Consider the following 23412-nt stretch of genomic DNA (forward strand, 5'->3'; position numbering starts at 1 on the left):
TGCTGAGGGACAGAGGGTTGAGGAGGAGTGGCTGAGGAAGGAATCCATAGCACCTTCACCTAGTCTCTGCAAAGTCTCTGCTTGTGGCAAAAACCTTGACCATAACAAGGCAACCAGACGAGATTCCAGCTGTGCTTCTGAAAAACCTTTTGACAGAGATTTTTTTTTTACCAATTTTGGTGAAACTCTTTAAAATCCCTGTTACACAGGGATGAAGTCCCTTCAGCATCCCTTGTGCTACCACAAAATCCGGGAGGATGCCACAGAAGGCTGAAGGAAGGCACAGTGCATGCCAAGGTCCTACAGGGAATGCTCAGTTGAAGCACACTGGGTGCCAAGGTTGCCGTGAATTTTTGAGCATGTTTAAAACAAATACAGAAGGGCTGCAGAGGCTAGAGGATGATCAAAGCAGGCACAGATGACACCATGGTTGGCCAACCATGATTGGCTGAATGAATGCACATGGCTGTTTGCCATGATTTATATGATTAAAGTTCATTATAAAGTACTGCTATTGTAAATATGTATTTACAATATAGATTACCCCAGATTACCAACAAAATTCATCCGACCAATCAATCGCTATTGCAAAAAGTAAACAGTGGATAAGGTACTGGCACACGGGCTTCTTTCTTTTCTGTTTTTAAAGAGAGGAGATGTGATCAGACATGAGTGAACTCTCTTGTAATGACTGCCGGAGCAAAGAGCTATAATGCAGCATAGACCCACAGCAGGCATTTTCGCTTGACTTGTTCAGAACCTCGGACAGTGGCGCAGCCCGACGCTCTTATCTCAATAGTTGGCATAGTACAACAAATCAGACAGGGCATCTTCTTTGACAGGTAGGTAAAGAGTGATGGAAAAGTGCTTCTCCTCTCTATATATAGCCAGATGCATATGGTCACAAAGCAGAGGCCAGTGTTACCTAAAAATGCTCAGGGGTCTACTAGTAGACAGAAGAACCACTGAATAGATGCTCAAAGAAACCCCAATGGTCACCGAAGTGTGGCACACAGAAAGCCAAGTGGAAGCACAAGATTCCATGCTCGCACAGAGGAAGCACAGAGGATGCTCGGGGAAAATATAGATCGGCAAGAAATGTACTCTTTTACAATGCACAAGGGACATTGGAGCACTTGTGCAGAAAGGTGTTTTTGCATCCCTTGTGTGTCCTGGCAGATTTTTTAAATGCACAAGGGACTCTCAAAGAACGCCGTCCTGTGTCAGGGACCCATAACTGCTGACTGAAAGAGAGGTGCTTCTAAAAGACATGGAGAATATCACCTGTTTATCAATGCTGGCAAACATTTTGACCCATCCAGTTATTGACCCATTAGCCTTGTCAGTGCTATAAGTAAACTCTTTCACTGTTATCAAATTAGTGCAGCAGATAACTGAAACATTCCTTCAAATGGTGATGCAGGCACTAAATTTGACACAAATACTTCCTAGACAATAATGTCTAACCTTTAGCCCCTAGTTTCTACATGTAGCAAAGAAGCATATGATGCAATCCAAGTGTCATATAGTTCCCACCTGATGCAGGTGTAATTTTAACATCCAGCGCCTGCATCCTCTCAATCACGGTACCACTTTTGATCATGTGAGCATGTTGATCTAAATGTGAGGCGTCACTGGGTACAGGGCTAGTGTGTTGATGTTGCCTGTTACCAAAAAGTGTTTACACCCAAGACCACCAAAAACCAGGTCTAATGTCCGGCACTGTGTAGAGCTGTATTTAAAGAGTGCAACACTCTGACAGGCCTTACATACAAGTGGGTTTACAGTAGCACATAGGCCCATGAAACCAACTTAAACACAAGAATGAACACTAAAATAACAGAACTAATGGAAGAAACAAAACTTTAATAAATAACATTCATTAATTTATCTTCAACCACTTATCCGGCATCGGGTCGCGGGGGCAACAGCTCCAGCAGGGGACCCCAGACTTCCCTTTCCTGTGCCACATTGACCACCTCTGACTGGGTGATCCCGAGGCGTTCCCAGGCCTGTGTGGAGATATAATCTCTCCACCTAGTCCTGGGTCTTCCCCGGGGTCTCCTCCCAGATGGACGTTCCTGGAACACCTTCCTAGGAAGGCGCCCAAGAGGCATCCTTACCAGATGCCTGAACCACCTCAGCTGGCTCCTTTCAACGTGAAGGAGCAGCGGCTCTACACCGAGCTCCCCATGGATGACCAAACTTCTCATCCACTCTCTAAGACACCAGCCACCCTCCTGAGGAAGCCCATTTCGGCCGCTTGTACCCGCGATCTAGTTCTTTCGGTCATGACCCAACCCTCATGACCATAGGTGAGAGTAGGAACAAAGATTGACCAGGAGATGGAGAGCTTTTGGCTCAGCTCCCTTTTCGTCACAACAGTACGGTAGAATGAATACAATACCACCCCTGCAGCACCCATTCTCTGGCCAATCTCATGCTCCATTGTCCCCTCACTCGTGAACAAGACCCCGAGGTACTTGAACTCCTTCACTTGGGGCAAGGCTGTATTCCCTACCCGGAGCAGGCAATCCATCAGTTTCCTGCTGAGAACCATGGCCTCAGATTTAGAGGTGTTGATCCTGGGGAGGCGGAGCGAGCAATGAAGGAGTAAGCCGCGTCCATGATAGCTCCGTAGTCAAATCCTTTAAAAATACTTTTAAAAGCCAACAAACTTTTAATTTATGTGCCAGAAAGGGACACTTCTCACTGAAGAAACATCGATACTACTTTGAAGCAGTAATCTCAACATGACATGGGGTAAATCCAAGAGAATCGAAAACGCTGAACAAGGCCCCGATCAAACACCGAGCTCGCCTGAAATGGACTCGCCCGAGATGACTGAAGCGGATACGGACAACACAGGCGAGGTGGAGCCATCAAATCGGGCTGTGCTAGAAGCCATTAAGGAGCTCAAAGGTGTAGTGGCAATGAATAAAGACGAGATATGTAAGAGCTTGGACTCCCACATTGAACATGTGTATAACGAACTGAGAGCGGAAATCCACGTAGCTAAAACTGATCTTGCCGCAGCTATTGCTAAAGGTGAGGCTAATGCTAAAGCTACTAGCAGCACTGTACGAGACTTGGAATTAGCATGAACTACCCACTCTGATAAGATTGCCTTGCTGGAACAAGAAGTTGTTACACTGATGTCTGAAGTTAATAGACTGACTCAAAAGTGTGAAAGTTTAGAGTCAGCTTCTCGAAGAAATAACATCAGAATCAGTGGTATATTAGAAGGTCGAGAGGGGACGACACCTAAAGACTTTATTGCCAACATGCTAAAAGATGTTCTTGACTTGGAAGTAGCACCTCTAATTGACAGAGCACATCGCTCTAACAGACCATGGCCAATTGCTTCTGAACCACCATGGCCATTCATCCTACTACTATCACACAGTCGAGGACATTCTGAAAAAAGCAGCAAAGGCGAGAGATCTGCGGTTTCAAGACAGAGCCATACTCATATTCCCGGACTACCCTCCAGCCATAGCCAAACGGAGAGCGCTATTCAACAGAGCCAGAGGTCTTCTGTGTGATAAGCCCGGGGTAAGATACGGCCTGCTTTACCCAGAGAGACTCATTGTGACCCATGACGGTGTTCAGTCCTCATTCACTGACCCACAACAAGCTGAGGAATACATGGAACGCCTCCTCTCATCCCCGTCAGCCCCAGGACCAAGCTGAGAGAGATAAGAGAACATCCGCTGCTAAATCATAAATAATGCAACTTCTCATGAACAAGATCCTGTTTGTACGGTAAACAGCTCCACTGCAGCATTGAAAACTCTGAACTGAGAGGGTAAAACCTAAAACGTTGTTAAGAAATTATTTGTTTAGTTTGAGATGTTTATTTTTTATACACTTTAACAACTAATACTTGATTTATTATGTATGTGCAGGGGTGGTGGCCAAGTGGTTAATGCGCTTGGTTTCAGTTCAGAAGGTTCCGGGTTCAAATCCCACCCCTGCCACATTTCTCCATGTAATGTGGAGTTGCGTCAGGAAGGGCATCCAGCGTAAAACTTGTGCCAATTCAACATGCAGATCCACCTTGGATTTGCTGTGGCGACCCCAAGTGCAAACAAGGGAGCAGCCGAAGGGACTTACTTTTACTTGATTTATTATGTATGTATGTGTGTGTATGTGTATGTGTGTGTGTGTATATATATATATATATATATATATATACACGAGGTCTACTAGAAAAGTATCCTACCTTTTTATTTTTTTCAAAAACTATATGGATTTGAATCACGTGCGATTACATCAGCCAACCTTGAACCCTTGTGCGCATGCGTGAGTTTTTTCACGCCTGTCGGTGATGTCATTCGCCTGTGAGCACGCCTTGTGAAAGGAGTGGTCCAGCCCCCTCATCGGATTTTCATTGTCTGAGAAGTTGCTGAGAGACTGGCGCTGTGCTTGATCAAACTTTTTTCAAAAACTGTGAGGCACATCCGAGTGGACGCCATTCGAGAAATTCAGCTGGTTTTCGGTGTAAATTTTAACGGCTGATGAGAGATTTTGGATTGTTTCTATCACTGTAAGGACTTCCCATGGAGCGGGACGTCATGCAGCGCTCTGAGGCGATGTTGTCGTCCTGTTTCAAGCTGAAAACCTCCAAATTTAAGCCTCTGTTGACCCAGGACGTCGTGAGAGGACAGAGAACTTTCAGAAGAGGTTGGAATCAGTAGTTTATCCGGACATTCCACTGTTAAAGGAGATTTTTTTAATGAAAGACGTGCGGACGGATTGGCGCGTCGGCTCGCAGGCGGCCCGCCAAAGGAATAACACCTCCATGTTGATAACCATTTGTAAAATCCAGGCGGCTTTTAGTGGCTTTCAGTTGAGTGAGTATCTGAGAAATTGTTTAACAGCAGGGCATGTTCCAACTTGTCCTTGAGGCTTCCAACGGAGGTGTTTTTCCTGTGGCGGGTGCGCCAATCCGTCCGCACGTCTTTCATTAAAAAATCTCCTTTACCAGTGGAATGTCCGGATAAACTGCTGATTCCGACCTTTTCTGAAAGTTCTCTGTTCTCTCACGATGTCCTGGGTCAACAGAGGCTTAAATTTGGAGGTTTTCAGCTTGAAACAGGATGACGACGTCGCCTCGGAGCGCTGCACGACATCCCGCTCCATGGGAAGTCCTTACAGCGATAGAAACAATCCAAAATCTCTCATCAGCCGTTAAAAGTCTCACCGAAAACCAGCTGAATTTCTCGAATGGTGTCCAGTCGGATGTGCCTCACAGTTTTTGAAAAAATTTTGATCAAGCACAGCGCCAGTCTCTCAGCAACTTCTCAGACAATGAAAATCCGATGAGGGGGCTGGACCACTCCTCCCACAAGGCGTGCTCACAGGCGAATGACATCACCGACAGGCGTGAAAAAACTCTTGCATGCCCACGAAGGTTCAAGCTTGGCTGATGTAATCACACGTGATTCAAATCCATATAGTTTTTAAAAAAAATAATAAGGTCGGATACTTTTCTAATTGTTGTTGTTGGCAGTTTCCTCGCTTGCGAGGATAGTGGGAAGGCCTTTTTTTTTTTTTTTTTTTTTTTTAGTTTATTTTCTACAAGCCCTCTGGTGGCTGAAAAGTCCGATGCGGGATGCACAAGACCTGTTACACTTGGGGCAAATGAACACTTGAGTAGGCTGGGCTTGTGCTGCTGCCCGCTCTTTCTGTCTTTGACGCTTCTGGCGTGAGGCCTCACTTCTTTCTGCCTCAAACGTCAGGCTGGTGGATTTGATGCTGGAACGCCAGCTGAGTCTATCTGTAGCTGTGATCTCGTATATACATATATATATGTGTGTATATGTATGTATGTATATATGTGTGTTTATGTGTGTGTGTGTGTATATATGTGTATATATACACATATTCTTTCTCAAAAAAAACAAAAAAACAAAGTGGACCCTATTTGTTTATTCAAAAACAAAAAAACAAAAAACAAAGTGGACCCTATTTGTTTATTTAAAAAACAACAACAACAAAAAAAAACGGCTTTGAATGAAGAGACAAGACAAGCTATCAGTTAAATGAGTAACAGTCTTAGTAGGTTAAGTTACTCAGACAGGGAAGTCTTTTTTGTTTTGTTTATTTTCTTTACTTCCCGCAAGTTTTCTCCTTCCTGCGGCTACATTTATGTTAGCCTGAGATGTTTAAGTTCAGTACTTGTGTTGTTATTACTATTTTTGTTCATGTTAATGCAGAATATACGAGGTCTGTCAATAAAATATAGGTCCTTTTTATTTTTTTCAAAAACTATATGGATTTCATTCATATGTTTTTACGTCAGACATGCTTGAACCCTCGTGCGCATGCGTCCTGTCGGTGACGTCATTCACCTGTTAGCACTCCTTGTGGGAGGAGTCGTCCAGCCCCTCGTCGGAATTCCTTTGTCTGAGAAGTTGCTGAGAGACTGGCGCTTTGTTTGATCAAAATTTTTTCTAAACCTGTGAGGCACATCGAAGTGGACACGGTTCGAAAAATTAAGCTGGTTTTCGGTGAAAAGTTTAACGGCTGATGAGAGATTTTGAGGTGATACTGTCGCTTTAAGGACTTCCCACGGAGCGGGATGTCGCGCAGCGCTCCCAGGCGCCGTCATCAGCCTGTTTCAAGCTGAAAACCTCCACATTTCAAGCTCTATTGATCCAGGACGTCGTGAGAGAACAGAGAAGTTTCAGAAGAAGTCGGTTTCAGCATTTTATCCGGATATTCCACTGTTAAAGGAGATTTTTTTAATGAAAGACGTGCGGGTGGATTGCAGCGTCGGCTCGCAGCCGCTGCGACACTCCGCCACAGGAAAAACACCTCTGTTGGAAGCCTTAAGGACAAGTTGGAACATGTCCAGCTGTTAAACAATTTCTCATATACTCACTCCACTGAAAGCCATCAAAAGCCAGCTGGATTTTACAAATGGTTATCAACACGGAGGTGTTTTTCCTGTGCCGCCGCACTGCGCCGGCTGCGTCCCGACGCGCGGACCCGTCCGCAGGGACCCGTCCGCATGTCTTTCATTAAAAAAAAAATCTCCTTTAACAGTGGAATATCTGGATAAAATGCTGAAACCAACTTGTTCTGAAACTTCTCTGTTCTCTCACGACGTCCTGGATCAATAGAGCTTGAAATGTGGAGGTTTTCAGCTTGAAACAGGCTGACGACGGCGCCTGGGAGCGCTGCGCGACATCCCGCTCCGTGGGAAGTCCTTAAAGCGACAGTATCACCTCAAAATCTCTCATCAGCCGTTAAAATTTTCACCGAAAACCAGCTTAATTTTTCGAACCATGTCCACTTCGATGTGCCTCACAGGTTTAGAAAAGTTTTGATCAAACAAAGCGCCAGTCTCTCAGCAACTTCTCAGACAAAGGAATTCTGACGAGGGGCTGGACGACTCCTCCCACAAGGAGTGCTCACAGGCGAATGATGTCACCAACAGGCGTGGAAAAACTCACGCATGCGCACGAGGGTTCAAGCATGTCTGACGTAAAAACATATGAATGAAATCCATATAGTTTTTGAAAAAAATAAAAAGGACCTATACTTTATCGACAGACCTCGTATATTCTAAAGAACTACTCTCACATAGACCTCAAGTGCAGTTAAACAACTATATTTTTCTCATGCCAATTTACTTACAATATGACATACAATGACCACACAAGCTGTTAAAAGGGGATTGACATTCACAAGATGGAATATACGTGGCTGTAACAACCCTGTAAAAAGAGGAAAAGTTATCCAACAGCTAAAATCGTTACAATCCGATATTACTTTCTTACAAGAAACCCACCTGAAGAATAATTGTCACAATAAGCTAAGAGCGAAATGGGTGAGAGATATATACCATTCATCGTTCTCCGCCAAAGCAAGGGGCACAGCCATATTAATAAAAAAGGGCGTACCCTTTACCCAACGGAATACAATTCTTGATAAAGATGGCCGCTATGTAATTGTTATTGGAGACATTTTCAATGTACCTGTAACCTTGATCAATCTATATGCACCAAATTCAGATAACCCTGCATTCTTCATAAAGGTTTTTGGTTTAATCCCTGATTTGTCACAAACAAAATTAATAATAGGCGGCGATTTTAATACCCCTTTGGACCCCTATCTTGACAGATCATCAAACAAGAAAATTCCCAAAAATAATTGTAGTCTTCTCCTGAATTCTTGTCTCAAAACCATGAATATTGTAGATCTATGGCGCTTCAGAAATCCGTCTGGTAGAGAGTACTCCTTTTTTCACCGGTACATAACTTGTATAGTAGAATTGATTATTTTCTTCTGGATGCACAATTAATACCATTTACATCAGATATAAAATATCATGCTGCATCAATTTCAGACCACAACCCTCTTTCATTTAATCTCCTATTGGACGGAATGGATCCGCCATGTAGATCCTGGAGACTAAATCCTCAGTTATTAACTGAAAGTGAATTCTGCGATTATATCGAAACAAAAATAAATTTGTACTTTGAAATGAACGACACTCCGGATGTTACTCCATGCGTCCTATGGGAAGCCTTTAAGGCATATTTGAGAGGTTGTGTCATCTCCTACGAAGTTGCAAAAAAGAAAAAAGATACAATTCAAAGTAAGAAACTCGAAGAACAAATTCAGAACTTGGACTGAGAAAATGCATCAAACCCTACCCCTGAGCTACATAGGAAAATCACAAATTTAAAATATGAACTTAATGAAATACAGTCAAAAACATTAACGACAAACTTTTTATACACCAATTAAAATACTTCGAATTTGGAGATAAACTGCACAAATTATTAGCATACCAACTCAGAAAAGCAGAAGCAGATAGGGCTATTCATAAAATTAAAGATAATATAGATAATATATTGACTAGGCCAAAAGACATTAATGAAAGATTTTTTGAAGTTTTACTCTGATTTGTATACATCAAAGTGCAACATTGAGCCCCCAATTATGAAAGCTTTTTTAGACAGTTGTCATCTACCAAAATTATCAGATGAAGATTTGAACTTTCGAAATTCAGACTTTCACCAAATTGAGATACCAAAAGCCATCAGTTCTCTTAAGAGCGGCAAAACACCAGGCCCTGATGGAATACCAGTTGAACTTTATAAAAAATTTAGTAATATCCTTTCACCATTCCTGCATAGAATGTATAAACAAGCACAAGTAGATGGAACATTACCAACAACGCTAACAGAAGCAATAATTACAGTAATACACAAGAAAGGAAAAGATGAGTCGGAGGTTGGTTCATATCGACCCATCTCACTTCTAAATACAGATGGGAAATTATATGCTAAAATTCTTGCTAACAGACTATCACCCTTAATGGATAAACTAATACACCATGATCAAACCGGCTTCATGCCTAACAGGAGCTCAGCTTCAAATCTTCACAGATTGTTTGATATTTTATATACGGATGGGAAAACACACAAAGATCTTGCTATTCTTACTCTCGACGCTGAAAAAGCATTTGATCAGATTGAATGGTACTACTTGTTTGAAGTACTTAAACAATTTAATCTTGGTGACAAATTTATAGATTGGATGAAACTCCTATACACAAACCCGACAGCTTGAATACGCACAAATAACAACCTATCCACCTCCTTTCATCTGTACAGAGGAACTCGGAAAGGCTGCCCATTATCCACCCTCAAATTTGCATTAGCAATCCAACCACTCGCGCAATGTATTTGTGTAGATTCTAAAATACATGGCTATAAAACCAAAACCACAATAAATAAAATTTCCTTATATGCAGATGATATTCTTTTATATTGCACAAATCCAAAATGTTCAATTCCAGTGGTCCTAGATAAAATACATTTATTTGGCAAATTTTCTGGTTATCGTATCAACTGGGTGAAAAGCATAATGATGCCTGCCCAACACATCCCTAAATCAACTCTAAACCAGTTTCCTTTCAAAATTTCAACGGATGAATTTACATATTTAGGCATAGTGGTCACAAGACAATTTTCATCCCTCATTCAGGCAAATTTTTCACCTCTATTGGAAGAACTAAAGAACAAGATGAATTTTGGAAAACACTACCAATCTCACTACTAGGAAGAATAAATGCTATAAAAATGATTTTTCTACCACAAATTTTATATCTCTTTCAAAATATTCCTATATTCTTAACCAAATCATTTAAAAAAAAATGAAGGTATTATTCAACCCTTCTTATGGAATTACAAAACTCCTAGAATAACTAAAAAATATCTGACAAAACCTAAATTATTAGGGGGCCTAGCCCTTCCAAATTTTATTATGTATCACTGGGCATGTGCCATTAAGAACATATGCTTTTTTACCAAAGTTCCTGATACTCCTCCTACCTGGCTAATCATAGAACAAGATGAATGCCATACATTTTCTCCCGTTGCCATAGTTCTATCCCCGACTCCACATAGACCAGTCACAATTCAGTAAAAACCCGATCATAGCTAACTTAGTTAGAACATGGAAACAAATTAAATCACACTTTCTTTATAAATCAAATCCCCTATCGCTACCAATCGCAAAGAATCCATCATTCATTCCATCTAATTTGGATTCCTCATTTGCAGATTGTAAAGATCTAGGAATACACTGCCTCCAAGACTTGTACATTGATGGCACATTTGCCTCTTTTGTACAATTACAAAGAAAATATAAACTTCACAGCAATAACTTTTTCAGATATTTGCAGATCAGGGATTATGCACGAAAATACCTAACATCTTTTGAAATGGAACAAAAAACTAGAATTGATGATTGTTTAAATACATACCCAACTGAAAACAAATTTATTTCCTGTATATACAACAAATTATTAACCATCTCTATCCCATCTTCTAGCAAATTTAAAGAAAGATGGGAAAAAGATATGGGCATTCAAGTCCCTGTAAATATTTGGGACGACTCCCTTGAAGCCATACATTTCTGCTCTAACAATGCAAGACATTGCCTCATTCAATTTAAAATCATACACAGGCTTCACTACTCCAAAGTAAAAATTCATAATATTTTCCCTGATGTTTTATCAGCTTGTGAAAAATGTCGATCCCCAGATGTAACTCTGTTCCATGCATTTGTATCATGTCCAAAGGTGTCAACCTACTGGTCCGATGTGTTTAACATTATATCACAGATTCTAAGATCTACTCTATTACCAGACCCGTTGTTGATTATTTTTGGGAAATCAGATACATACAATAACTTTCAAATAGGTCAAAAACGGCTAATTGATTATTATCTCATCATCGCAAAAAAGCTACTTTTGATGTCATGGAAAGGACCGTCGGTTCCAAATGTTAAAATGTGGCTGAGAGACCTCGTCAATACATTACATTTAGAGAAGATTTGTTACTTACTGAAAGATAAACTGCAATGTTTTCGTAAAGTGTGGCAACCTCTTATTGAATATCTGCAGAACGAGCCTATGTGATATATGTAAGAATGAACCTGCTCCGCAACTGTTTAAATGTTCAATGTTATGTATTTGTGTTTGTAATTTCATTTACCCTCTATGTTAAAATATAAGCATTACTAAAGATATACAATTCAAACTGTGAAATACATTCTGCTCAATAAAAATATTTGACATAGAGGTGTTGATCCTCATCCCAGCTGCTACACACTTGGCTGCGAACCAATCCAGTGAATGTTGGAGGTCACCAGCCGATGATGCCAACTGGACCACATCATCTGCAAAAAGTAGTGATGAGACCCTGTGCCCACCAAACCGGAAACCCTCCCCCCCCCCCCCGACTACGCCTTGATATCCTGTCCATGAATATCACAAACAGGATTGGTAACAAGGCTGCAGCCTTGGCAGAGGCCAACCTCCACCAGAAACCAGTCCGACTTACTGCCGAGCACCAGAACACAGCTCTCGCTTTGTGAGTACAGAGATTGGATGGCCCTGAGAAGGGACCCCCTCACTCCATACTCCCACAGCACCTCCCACAGTATCTCCTGGGGTACCCGATCATACGCCTTCTGCAAGTCTACAAAACACATGTAGACTGGGTGGGCATACTCCCAGGCACCCTCCAGGATCCTTCTCAACTTTCAACTTTCAACTTTTTCCTTGTATAGCGCCAAATCACAGCAAACAGTTGCCCCAAGGCGCTCCACATTGCAAGGCAAGGCCATACAATAATTATGAAACACAGTCTACGTCTAAAGCAACATAACCAAAGGATGGTCCAGGGTCACCCGATCCAGCCCTAACTATAAGCCTTAGCGAAAAGGAAAGTTTTAAGCCTAATCTTAAAAGTAGAGAGGGTATCTGTCTCCCTGATCTGAATTGGGAGCTGGTTCCACAGGAGAGGAGCCTGAAAGCTGAAGGCTCTGCCTCCCATTCTACTCTTACAAACCCTAGGAACTACAAGTAAGCCCGCAGTCTGAGAGCGAAGCACTCTAATGGGGTAATATGGTACTATGAGGTCCCTAAGATAAGATGGGACCTGATTATTCAAAACCTTATAAGTAAGAAGAAGAATTTTAAATTCTATTCTAGCATTAACAGGAAGCCAATGAAGGGAGGCCAACACGGGTGAGATATGCTCTCTCCTGCTAGTCCCCGTCAGTACTCTAGCTGCAGCATTCTGAACCAACTGAAGGCTTTTTAGGGAACTTTTAGGACAACCTGATAATAATGAATTACAATAGTCCAGCCTAGAGGAAACAAATGCATGAATTAGTTTTTCAGCATCACTCTGAGACAAGACCTTTCTGATTTTAGAGATATTGCGTAAATGCAAAAAGGCAGTCCTACATATTTGTTTAATATGCGCTTTGAATGACATATCCTGATCAAAAATAACTCCAAGATTTCTCACAGTATTACTAGAGATCAGGGAAATGCCATCCAGAGTAACGATCTGGTTAGACACCATGCTTCTAAGATTTGTGGGGCCAAGTACAATAACTTCAGTTTTATCTGAGTTTAAAAGCAGGAAATTAGAGGTCATCCATGTCTTTATGTCTGTAAGACAATCCTGCAGTTTAGCTAATTGGTGCGTATCCTCTGGCTTCATGGATAGATAAAGCTGGGTATCATCTGCGTAACAATGAAAATTTAAGCAATACCGTCTAATAATACTGCCCAAGGGAAGCATGTATAAAGTGAATAAAATTGGTCCTAGCACAGAACCTTGTGGAACTCCATAATTAACTTTAGTCTGTGAAGAAGATTCCCCATTTACATGAACAAACTGTAATCTATTAGACAAATATGATTCAAACCACCGCAGCGCAATGCCTTTAATACCTATGACATGCTCTAATCTCTGTAATAAAATTTTATGGTCAACAGTATCAAAAGCAGCACTGAGGTCCAACAGAACAAGCACAGAGATAAGTCCACTGTCCGAAGCCATAAGAAGATCATTTGTAACCTTCACTAATGCTGTTTCTGTACTATGATGAATTCTAAAACCTGACTGAAACTCTTCAAATAGACCATTCCTCTGCAGGTGATCAGTTAGCTGTTTTACAACTACCCTCTCAAGAATCTTTGAGAGAAAAGGAAGCTCTTTATTCTTCTGAGAATAAAGAGCTGGTCGGTTGTTCCACGACCAGGACGGAACCCGCATTTTTCCTCTTCAATCAGAGGTTTGACTATCGGCCAAACCCTCCTTTCTCTCTCTCTCCCTCCCTCCCTCTTACTCCCTCCAGGACATCAGCCCTTCAGCGTTAAGCTGACCTTCCCACTGTCTGGCAGCTGCAAGCGGCAATGAGGGCGGATGGTTCTGTGTGGAAGATCACTGACAAAGAGGAGTTGAGTAGTGTGATGCCCCTGAGTTGAGTAGTGCCCCTGTAGTTGGCACACACTCTCTGGTCCCCCTTTTTAAATATGGGGACCACCACCCCAGTTTGTCAAAACTTAGGCACGGTCCCAGAGCTCAACGCAGTGTTGAAGAGACGTCTCATCCAAGACAGTCCCTCCACACCCAGAGCCTTCATCATTTCTGGACAGATTTCATCAACTCCCGGGGCCTTGCCACTGCAGAATTGTTTGACTACCTCAGTGACTTCCACCAGGGAAATTGATGAAAATCCTCCATCGGCTTCCAGCTCTGCCCCTACTATAGAGGGCGCTCCGGTCTGATGCAGGACTTCCTCAAAGTGTTCCTTCTAGTGCCAGATTACATCCTCAGTTGAGGTCAACAGAGTCCCACCCTTACTGTAGACAGCTTGGATGGTTCCCTGTTTTCCCCTCCTGAGGTGCCTCGCGGTCTGCCAGAAGCACCTTGATGCCAACCAAAAGTCCTTCTCAGTGGTTGCTCCAAGGCCTGTGTGTAAACACACACACACACACACGTGCAATACCACATTACCTGGAGACTTTGATCTTGTAGTATGAAGTATGTAGTATGTAGTCTTGAAGTATGATCTTGTTGACTACTTAACCATGTCAAAGGTCATGTTACACTAAAATGTCTGCACCCTGAGAAATGTTGGGGTGGGTCAGTGGATGTTTTATGATTGACCCTTGCCCTTGAATTACCCATTGACAACTGTCAAATCTCAAAAGTCGGTTGCAGTTTTCCTCTGTGGTTCTTGGAGAGGTGATGGTTTTGGTGGGCTTGTAACCAGAGGATCCTTGCTTCCATGACCTGTCAGACCAGAATGCCACTAAGGCCTCTTGGGCAAGGTCCTTAATCCCCATGTTTCTTCTGGTATGCATTTCAGCCCCTTGCCTTGCAGCAAACTGACATAGATGCAACAGTTTGTGTGTAGATGTGAGGCATCATTGTAAACCACTCTGAGCATCTGTATCAAATGGAAAAGCGTTAGAGAAACACAGCCTGTTTACTCTTTTATTTGCTGGTATTTGGTTTATTGCAGTCGGGGACTTGTTGCAACACTGGTGAATCTTGGAAAGTTGGTTGACCCGTGGTCAAGTTCTGACCGGATTAAAGGTTCACTTAAGATAAATATTCACTGGGACATGCCTGTACCCTGTGAGATATCCAGGTGGCTGTGTTATGGTTAAACATTGGATAATCCTTTCATTGCTGCTCTGGGAGTTAGTTTATTGCTGTGTGAGACATGTTGTAATCATGGCAAGTGACTCTTGAAAGTTTGGTTGACCTGTGTAATTTCAATGTGCAGAATTACATTTTTAACATGCAACTCCAAAACATATGTTATCCATTGACTCCAGAGTGAATTGAAATTTGATCATTGTGCAGAGTGTTGTATGGCTGGGGGGGCCTGGCTGCCGGTTTGTTTGCCTTTTGTGTTTCCTCCCAGGTGGCGTGCATTTGGGACTGAGTGGCTGTGTTGCTGAGGCTGTTAGGACTTCACCCTGATCACCTGCGACTCGTCAGGACTCACAGCTGAGGTGCATCTGGAGGGATTGGAGTATGTTGGCATTTAAGACTGAAGTGCACAGTGTGTATTTGCCAGAGACTCGACCTTGTGACCAGACGGGTGAGATCGTCGTCTTGGGAGCCATCTCATCAGCAGCGGACGCTGAGAATGTCCAGGTTTGATGCACGGTCTGTGAAAGAGGAGAGGGTGAGGTCTCACGCTCGTCAGCACACTTCCTGAGGTACGTTGGATTTTGTGACTAACAGTTATACAGTCAGTAAATGTGGTGTCCCTCACACCTTATTGTATTGAGCTGTATGTTAGTCATGTATCAGCTTCCACTGCGGTGGTGATTTGTGAACGGGATGTTCCATGCCTGCAGGTTGGAAGCTGATCAGTAATCAAGCCAGGAAGTGTTTGCTGTTTGTACACCTTTAAGTGTTCTGTGTGTAGAGTGTGGACTCACATAATGGTTCCTTCTTTCACAGACTCGGTTGTTGCGGCCACCTGGGGGGTGTCGGCGGGGTCCTTGGGTCCGAAACAGCTTCTGGCTCCGGACCATTAGCGCTGCTGGGAGCGCACCACGCCAGACCGCACCTTTTATTATTATTATGATCACTGTTATGTATTAAATTCAGTTAGCCTTTGTACCGTGCTCTGCTTATTTCATACTGGGTCCTTCAAACGCTGGTCGGTTCTCCGAGCTGCGTCCGACACATAACACAGAGAGTGACTTATTTTAATCTCTTGATCCACTTTTGAGATCAAAGGTTAACCTGAGTTGTCTGTTGAATGACATGATATTACTTTGAAAATCTAGATAGATACAGGAGAAGTCGACCCGATGCATGAACCGGGCCCAGGGCTAAGCCTACAATACATCTAATCCAACCCTAACCCGAGCAGAGTTCTCCAAGTTTGTTTGTCCAGTTCTTTCCAGCCATGTGCTCGCTGTTCCCTAATTAATCTTCAGTCAGGTGGCTTAAACACTTACATGTCTCTGAGGTAGCATTCTGGGAGATGTGTGTCTCAGCAGCTATTTTGTGAGATGCTAGGTGATCCTGTATGGAAATTAAACATTCATTAATTTATCAGTCTCAAATTAATCAGTCTCAATTTAATTAATCAGTCTCGGGTCTGAAAGTCTGAATTCTATGATACGATTGACCAAGGATTTCCTTCTGAACACAGAATGAACCACAGCAGAAATATTTACATTTTATTTACAATTATACAAGAAATGAACAGTTTACTGGCATTTTGAGTGGACAGTGATTAAATAAGTTCATTTATGGACACAATTTGCTTAGTCATGAGACGTTGAAAGAAAGAGAGATAAAGCTTAAAGACTTTAAGTAAATAAATTTGATTAGAATTTAGTGATAAAATTTGAAGCCAATTATTTTTAATAAAATTATTAAACAAACATATGAATATGTTTAAAAAGAAGCCACTTTGCATCCATTGACAACAGAACCCTTTTTCTGGAACCTTTAACTGGGTCACTTAGCCGTTGAAGAGGTGGTTCGAATAACCCGTCAGTCTGTCGTTGATGTAGGCTCTTTGCAGCTTGCTCACTTGGGTCAGGGGTTAACTCAGTGGTCTCCCTGGGTGATCCCAAAGGCTTGTGTCGGCTGGCTTTACCGACAGGATGGCTGCGTGCAGTCAGGCCGTGAGCTTGTTGGACCCCAGAGGTGGAAGGCGTTTGTTGAAAATGGTTTTTGGTCGCTTTTAAAAAGTTTGTTGGACCCAGATTAAAAGTCTTTGTGAATTTAGGAAAAAAAGGTAAAAACTTTAAGAGCAGCGCATAATTACAAAAAAAGGAAAGTCGCTTTTCTGTAAATTTGCTATTATTTTGAAAAGTTCAGATCGGAAGTTCTCTTAAAAATTTGAACGACTTGACGAACCTTAAAACTTGTTAAGTTATCAAAGGATAGTAATGAATGACTGAATGAATGAATGAATGAAGCCACGTGGTAGCTTTAGGTTAGCTTAGCATGTGGCCTTGTTGACCCAAAATTGAAATTAAGTGTTTTAAAGAAAGGAGAGAATAGAGAGGTTGAAGAAAGGTTGCAAGAGAGTTTCAAGAGTGCTCCAAGAGAGTTTCAAGAGAGACCCTATTCTAACTTTTTAAAGGGGACTTACATCATTAAACTACGCCCATTTAGGGTGTGTAATTTCACAGAAAACGTCATGTGTTAGAAAGGCAGACAAAAATGATTCAATTATTTAAACACATTAACTATTTTGGCATACTATTTCTCCTAAGACACTCGAATGGATAAACATTATTAATGGTCACTTAAACACATCCTTTGGATAAACAGAATACTTCACCATCAACATACTGATAATGCAGAAAGATCACACAGTTACAAGAACACATGTCAATAAAATGGAATGATTATATGCAAAGCATTTTGTTTGATTAATCATTACAAACAACATTAGAAGTTTTAATATATGAATAAAAGAATACTGGTGCATTTTTTTTATTTTAAGCAAAGGTCTTTTCATTTACTTAGACCTAAAGATAATAGCTGGTTGTCAAGGCCCAAAGTTTTATGGCCACATCTTATCAGGGGAGAGATCCTCTTGCAGTGTCTGGAGACGTTCTGGCCTTGGCGTGAAGCCATAAGAGGTGGATTTTCCTGGCCTGGGAAAGCTCAGATTCTGACGTGGAGCAATTATAATGTCATGTAATTCATAGTGACCGAAATTTAACCGATAAACAAGCAGGGGCTCCTTTGAAGAACTCTGAGTTACAGGCTTGTTGTGTTGTGGGCCACAGTGTGGGGACCCACAGGGGATGTCTCCAGCTTATCTCCAGATGGCTAAAGAATTTCAGAGTTAAGAGTGAAAACAACAGTCTGTGTCCTCAGTTCAAAACCTCAGGTTTTTGTTGAGACAGCATTAATGTATTTATTTAATTACGGCGAAGCGAGGCAGTGCGCTAAAGAAATGTAGTACCCCTCCACTACCCTTGTGATACCAGAATACATAACAGCAGTGCAACTGATGACTAACTCCAGTGTCCTTGAATTTTCATCTTACACAGATGGAAAGGTGAAAATGTGGCAACCACAGAGGTGGCTGACATTCTGAACATGGTGGACTGCATTCAAGAGGCTGTTGTCTACGGTGTGAATGTGCCAGGTAATATCTGCTTGATCAGGAACCTATCCCAGCAGTCAAAGGGTTGGGGTGGTTTTTCCCAATTTTTCAAAATCTGATAAGAAATGGACTTCAGTTTTAGATGATGTATTGAAAGATGCCTTCACTAAACAGAAAGTGGCTACCTCACTTGCAGGCTGAACACACACTGCTCTACCTGCTCTCTCCCTGCTCTCCAGCACCGCACCCAGATGGGCGGGCCGTTCCCCTCAGCGTGGATCATAAAGTTATATGATTGGTTGAAAATGTTGCATTTGACCTTTATATGCGGCCACTGCTCACGTATTATTTAAAATGCTGTGTGTAAAAGTAAAACTGTTTTGTTTGTGTAGCGTGGTAAGCAAGAGAACAGTATGCATCATGGTGTTCCAGAGGAGATATGAAGTTACCAAAGTAGCAAATTGACCAGGAGACATATTGCTCAACAGTGTTATAGGGCATGAGGCAGGGTACACCCTGGATAGGATGCCAGTCTTTTGCAGGGCTAGGCTCATATGCCAAAATATATTTATGGACTCTCGGGACTGCCAGTGAGATGGAACTCATATGAAAATGCAGATACTGATTTTTCAAGTTTTTTATTACCATGGAAATGTGATTATACAGTCTTCTGGCCATAGCTGTGATGTTTCAGCCAGCTCTGCTGCGCACGCTCGATTTGGTGGGCTCAGACAAAACCAGTCTTGGTTTCAAAGTCAACATGGTTCAAACTGCATTGCTTCATTATTAAATATTACAAATACTACTGCTAATAGTAATAATAATAATAATAATAATAAGAGTAATATTACTAATAATAATAATTAAGGGATTGTTGTGTGGGCCGCTGAAGAGGAGGTACTGCTGGCCCACCACCATCAGAGGGCGCCCTGCCTGGAGTGCGGGCTCCAGGCACCAGAGGGCGCTGCCACCTTATGGGAGCAGCCTGGGTGACAGCTGTCACCCATCACCGGACACAGCTGTTCCACTCAGCACAGAGGTATATCAGGAGGACGGCGTCTCCACCTCAGTGCCGAGATATCGCCTTTAGACGAAGGTAACGTTCTCTGCATTTATATTCTGACTAAATAGCTAACAGATTTGTTAAACCTTTTCAGGACAGCTGAATTGCTTGGATAAGTACTCACCTGCCTGTCATACTGTAACTGGAGGTGGAGGCGGCTTCTCCCCTCTCCGTTGCTGGGTGCTGTCGCATCCACGCCTGTGTTGTTGCTCTCTCCCGCCAGCAGTACCGGATCCGACGAGCGGAGGCAGTGGCCACCTGGGAATTCGGGACTTGGCGGTTCCAGTATTTCCAGGGTTCGGTGGCAGAGGAGATCTGGGTGGTTTCGGTTCGACTGAGACGGACGTCTCCTACCTTCGAGCCTGCCCACACGACACCAGCGGATTCGACCCCAAATTGTGATTGTTGTATTCATTGTGCTCGTTTCACAATAGTAAACCTTGTTATTCACCTTCCTCCATTGTCCGTTCATTGCGCCCCCTGTTGTGGGTCCGTGTTCCTACACTTTCACAACAGGATATCTCGGCCAGCGTCATGGACCCCGAGGGGCGTCAACCGGCTGTTGAACGGCCAATGGAAGACCAAGGCGCGTCGGCGGCTTCGGGAGGGGTAATCGGTGAGTTGCAGCGGATCCTCACCGCTTTCACCTCTCGGATCGATTTAATGACCGAGCAGCACGTTCTCCTAAACCGCAGGGTGGAGGCTCTCGCCGCACAAGTGGAGGCGCGCCCTTCGGGCGCCGCTGCGGCTCTCCCTCCCGAGGACCCTGCGCGTGAAAGTGACGTTCCACTGGTCGTTCAACGGTCCCTTCCTCCGTCCCCAGAAGCATACATAAGCCCTCCAGAACCGTACGGAGGCTGTGTGGAGACGTGCGCGGATTTTCTGATGCAGTGTTCGCTCGTCTTCGCACAGCGTCCTGTGATGTACGCGACTGATGCTAGCAAAGTAGCTTATGTAATAAATCTGCTTCGCGGGGAGGCACGCGCTTGGGCTACAGCGCTCTGGGAGCAGAACTCACGGCTCCTTCATACATACGTTGGGTTTGTACGGGAGCTCAGAACGGTGTTCGACCATCCCAACAGAGGAGAGTCCGCTTCAACCGCGCTACTGTCAATGAGACAGGGGCGTCGGAGCGCAGCTGCCTATGCAGTCGCCTTCCGCATCGCGGCGGCGAGATCCGGCTGGAATAGCACTGCCCTCCGCGCCGCCTTTGTAAACGGACTGTCATTGGTCCTAAAAGAGCACCTGGTGGCGAAGGACGAACCGCGGGACTTAGACGGGCTCATCGATCTGGTCATACGACTCGACAACCGGTTAGAAGAACGCCGTCGGGAACGAGGCGAAGGGCGTGGCCAGGCACGCGTCGTCCCTCTCCCTTCCGGTGCCGATCGAGCTCCGCCTTCCCCACGCTCCACAGCCCCTGCGCTCCGTGGGGTCACAGCTCCCCCTACTGACGAAGCTAGGGACACGAGTAGGGCAACATTTAGGGCACCAGATGCACAGAGGAGATGGACCCACAGAGCGTGTCTTGTTTGTGGTTCCATAGAGCACCATGTGAGAGACTGCCCCGAGCGGCCAAACGCCAAACGCCCGCCCCTAGAGACTGGGCCAGGGGTGGGCCAAAACATTCACGTGGGACACACCCACATTGCTACACGACTCCCAGTCACGATCCTGTTTGAGGATTCAACCCTGAAGGCCCCAGCACTGGTGGACACGGGCTCTGAGGGGAATCTGCTTGACAGTAGATGGGCCAGGGAGATAGGGCTCCCTCTGGTGGCTCTTACCTCGCCTGTGCAGGTTCGGGCGCTAGATGGCTCCCTACTCCCACCAATCACGCATAAGACACCTCCAGTAACTCTGGTGGTGTCAGGTAACCACCGGGAGGTGATCGAGTTCTTTGTGACTCAGGCCACCTCCCGTGTGGTTTTGGGTTTTCCCTGGATGCTAAAGCACAATCCCCGGATCGATTGGCCGTCCGGGGTAGTGGTTCAGTGGAGCGAAACCTGCCATCGGGAGTGTCTAGGTTCCTCGGTTCCTCCCGGCTCCCAAGCTAAGGAGGAGGTCCGAGTCCCGCCCAATCTGAAGGCGGTGCCGGCGGACTACCATGACCTTGCTGACGTGTTCAGCAAGGATCTGGCTCTCACGCTTCCTCCCCACCGTCCTTATGATTGTGCCATTGATTTGGTTCCAGGCTGTGAGTACCCGTCCAGTAGGCTGTACAACCTCTCACGGCCGGAGCGTGAATCAATGGAGACCTACATCCGGGACTCATTAGCTGCCGGGTTGATCCGGAATTCCACCTCTCCGATGGGTGCTGGTTTCTTTTTTGTGGGTAAAAAAGACGGCGGGCTTCGTCCATGCATTGATTACAGGGGGTTGAACGAAATCACGGTTCGCAACCGATACCCGTTGCCCTTGTTGGATTCGGTGTTCACCCCCTTGCATGGAGCCAAAATTTTCACCAAGCTGGATCTTAGGAATGCGTATCATTTGGTTCGGGTCCGGAAGGGAGACGAATGGAAGACGGCATTCAACACCCCCTTAGGTCATTTTGAGTACCTGGTCATGCCGTTCGGTCTCACTAATGCTCCCGCGACTTTCCAAGCGTTGGTAAATGATGTCTTGCGGGACTTCCTGCACCGGTTCGTCTTCGTATATCTAGACGATATACTCATCTTTTCCCCGGATCCTGAGACACATGTCCGGCATGTCCGTCAGGTCCTGCAGCGGTTGTTGGAGAACCGCCTGTTTGTGAAGGGCGAGAAGTGTGAATTCCACCGCACTTCTTTGTCCTTCCTGGGGTTCATCATCTCCTCCAACTCCGTCGCCCCTGATCCGGCCAAGGTTGCGGCGGTGAGAGACTGGCCCCAACCAACAAGCCGTAGGAAGCTGCAACAGTTCCTCGGCTTTGCTAATTTCTACAGGAGGTTTATTAAGGGCTACAGTCAGGTAGTTAGCCCCCTGACAGCCCTGACCTCCCCAAAAGTCCCCTTCACCTGGTCGGATCGGTGCGAAGCCGCGTTCAAGGAGTTGAAACGGCGCTTCTCGTCTGCACCAGTTCTGGTGCAGCCCGATCCTAGCCGCCAGTTAGTGGTTGAAGTGGATGCCTCGGACTCAGGGATAGGAGCGGTGCTCTCCCAGAGCGGGAAGACCGATAAGGTCCTTCACCCGTGTGCCTATTTTTCCCGCAGGTTGACCCCCGCTGAACGGAACTATGACGTCGGCAATCGGGAACTCCTTGCTGTGAAAGAGGCCCTCGAAGAGTGGAGACATCTGTTGGAGGGAACAGCCGTGCCATTCACGGTTTTCACTGACCATCGGAACCTGGAGTACATCAGGACCGCCAAGCGGCTGAACCCCAGGCAAGCCCGCTGGTCACTGTTCTTTGGCCGTTTTGACTTCCGGATCACCTACCGTCCCGGGACCAAGAATCAAAGATTGGATGCATTGTCCCGGGTGCACGAAGACGAAGTCAAAACGGAACCGTCGGATCCCCCGGATCCCATCATCCCGGAGTCCGCTATCGTGGCCGCCCTCACCTGGGACGTAGAGAAGACCGTCCGGGAGGCCCTGACCCGTGACCCGGACCCCGGAAACGGACCAAAGGACAGACTATATGTCCCACCAGAGGCTAGGGCTGCAGTCCTGGACTTCTGTCATGGTTCTAAACTCTCCTGTCACCCTGGGGTGCGAAGGACCGTGACAGTCGTCTGGCAACGCTTCTGGTGGGCATCCCTGGAGGCCGACGTCCGGGACTACGTCCAGGCCTATACCACCTGCGCCAGGGGCAAGGCCGACCATAGAAAGACCTCAGGGCAGCTACAGCCACTGCCCGTGCCTCATCGCCCCTGGTCCCACATCGGCCTGGACTTTGTCACGGATCTCCCGCCGTCCCAGGGACACACCGT

The 23412-nt window shown here is 44.7% G+C and overlaps 1 protein-coding gene and 1 long non-coding RNA gene across 2 annotated transcripts in view; both read left to right on the forward strand.

The window, feature by feature from the left end:
* The window catches only part of LOC117531825 (very long-chain acyl-CoA synthetase-like), a 66181-nt gene that overhangs the window by 12884 nt on the left and 29885 nt on the right, over window positions 1-23412 (forward strand). The window contains exon 8 of the mRNA XM_034195004.1: window positions 18383-18480. Coding sequence (XP_034050895.1) covers window positions 18383-18480 — 98 coding nt within the window. The remainder of the gene's footprint in view (window positions 1-18382; window positions 18481-23412) is intronic.
* Window positions 3536-14158, forward strand: LOC117531843. Its single transcript, XR_004566747.1, has 3 exons — window positions 3536-3671; window positions 12177-12181; window positions 14147-14158. It is a non-coding gene; the product is annotated as an uncharacterized LOC117531843 (long non-coding RNA).

The sequence above is a fragment of the Thalassophryne amazonica genome, chromosome 2 (assembly GCF_902500255.1).
Source record: "Thalassophryne amazonica chromosome 2, fThaAma1.1, whole genome shotgun sequence".
NCBI lineage: Eukaryota > Metazoa > Chordata > Actinopteri > Batrachoidiformes > Batrachoididae > Thalassophryne > Thalassophryne amazonica.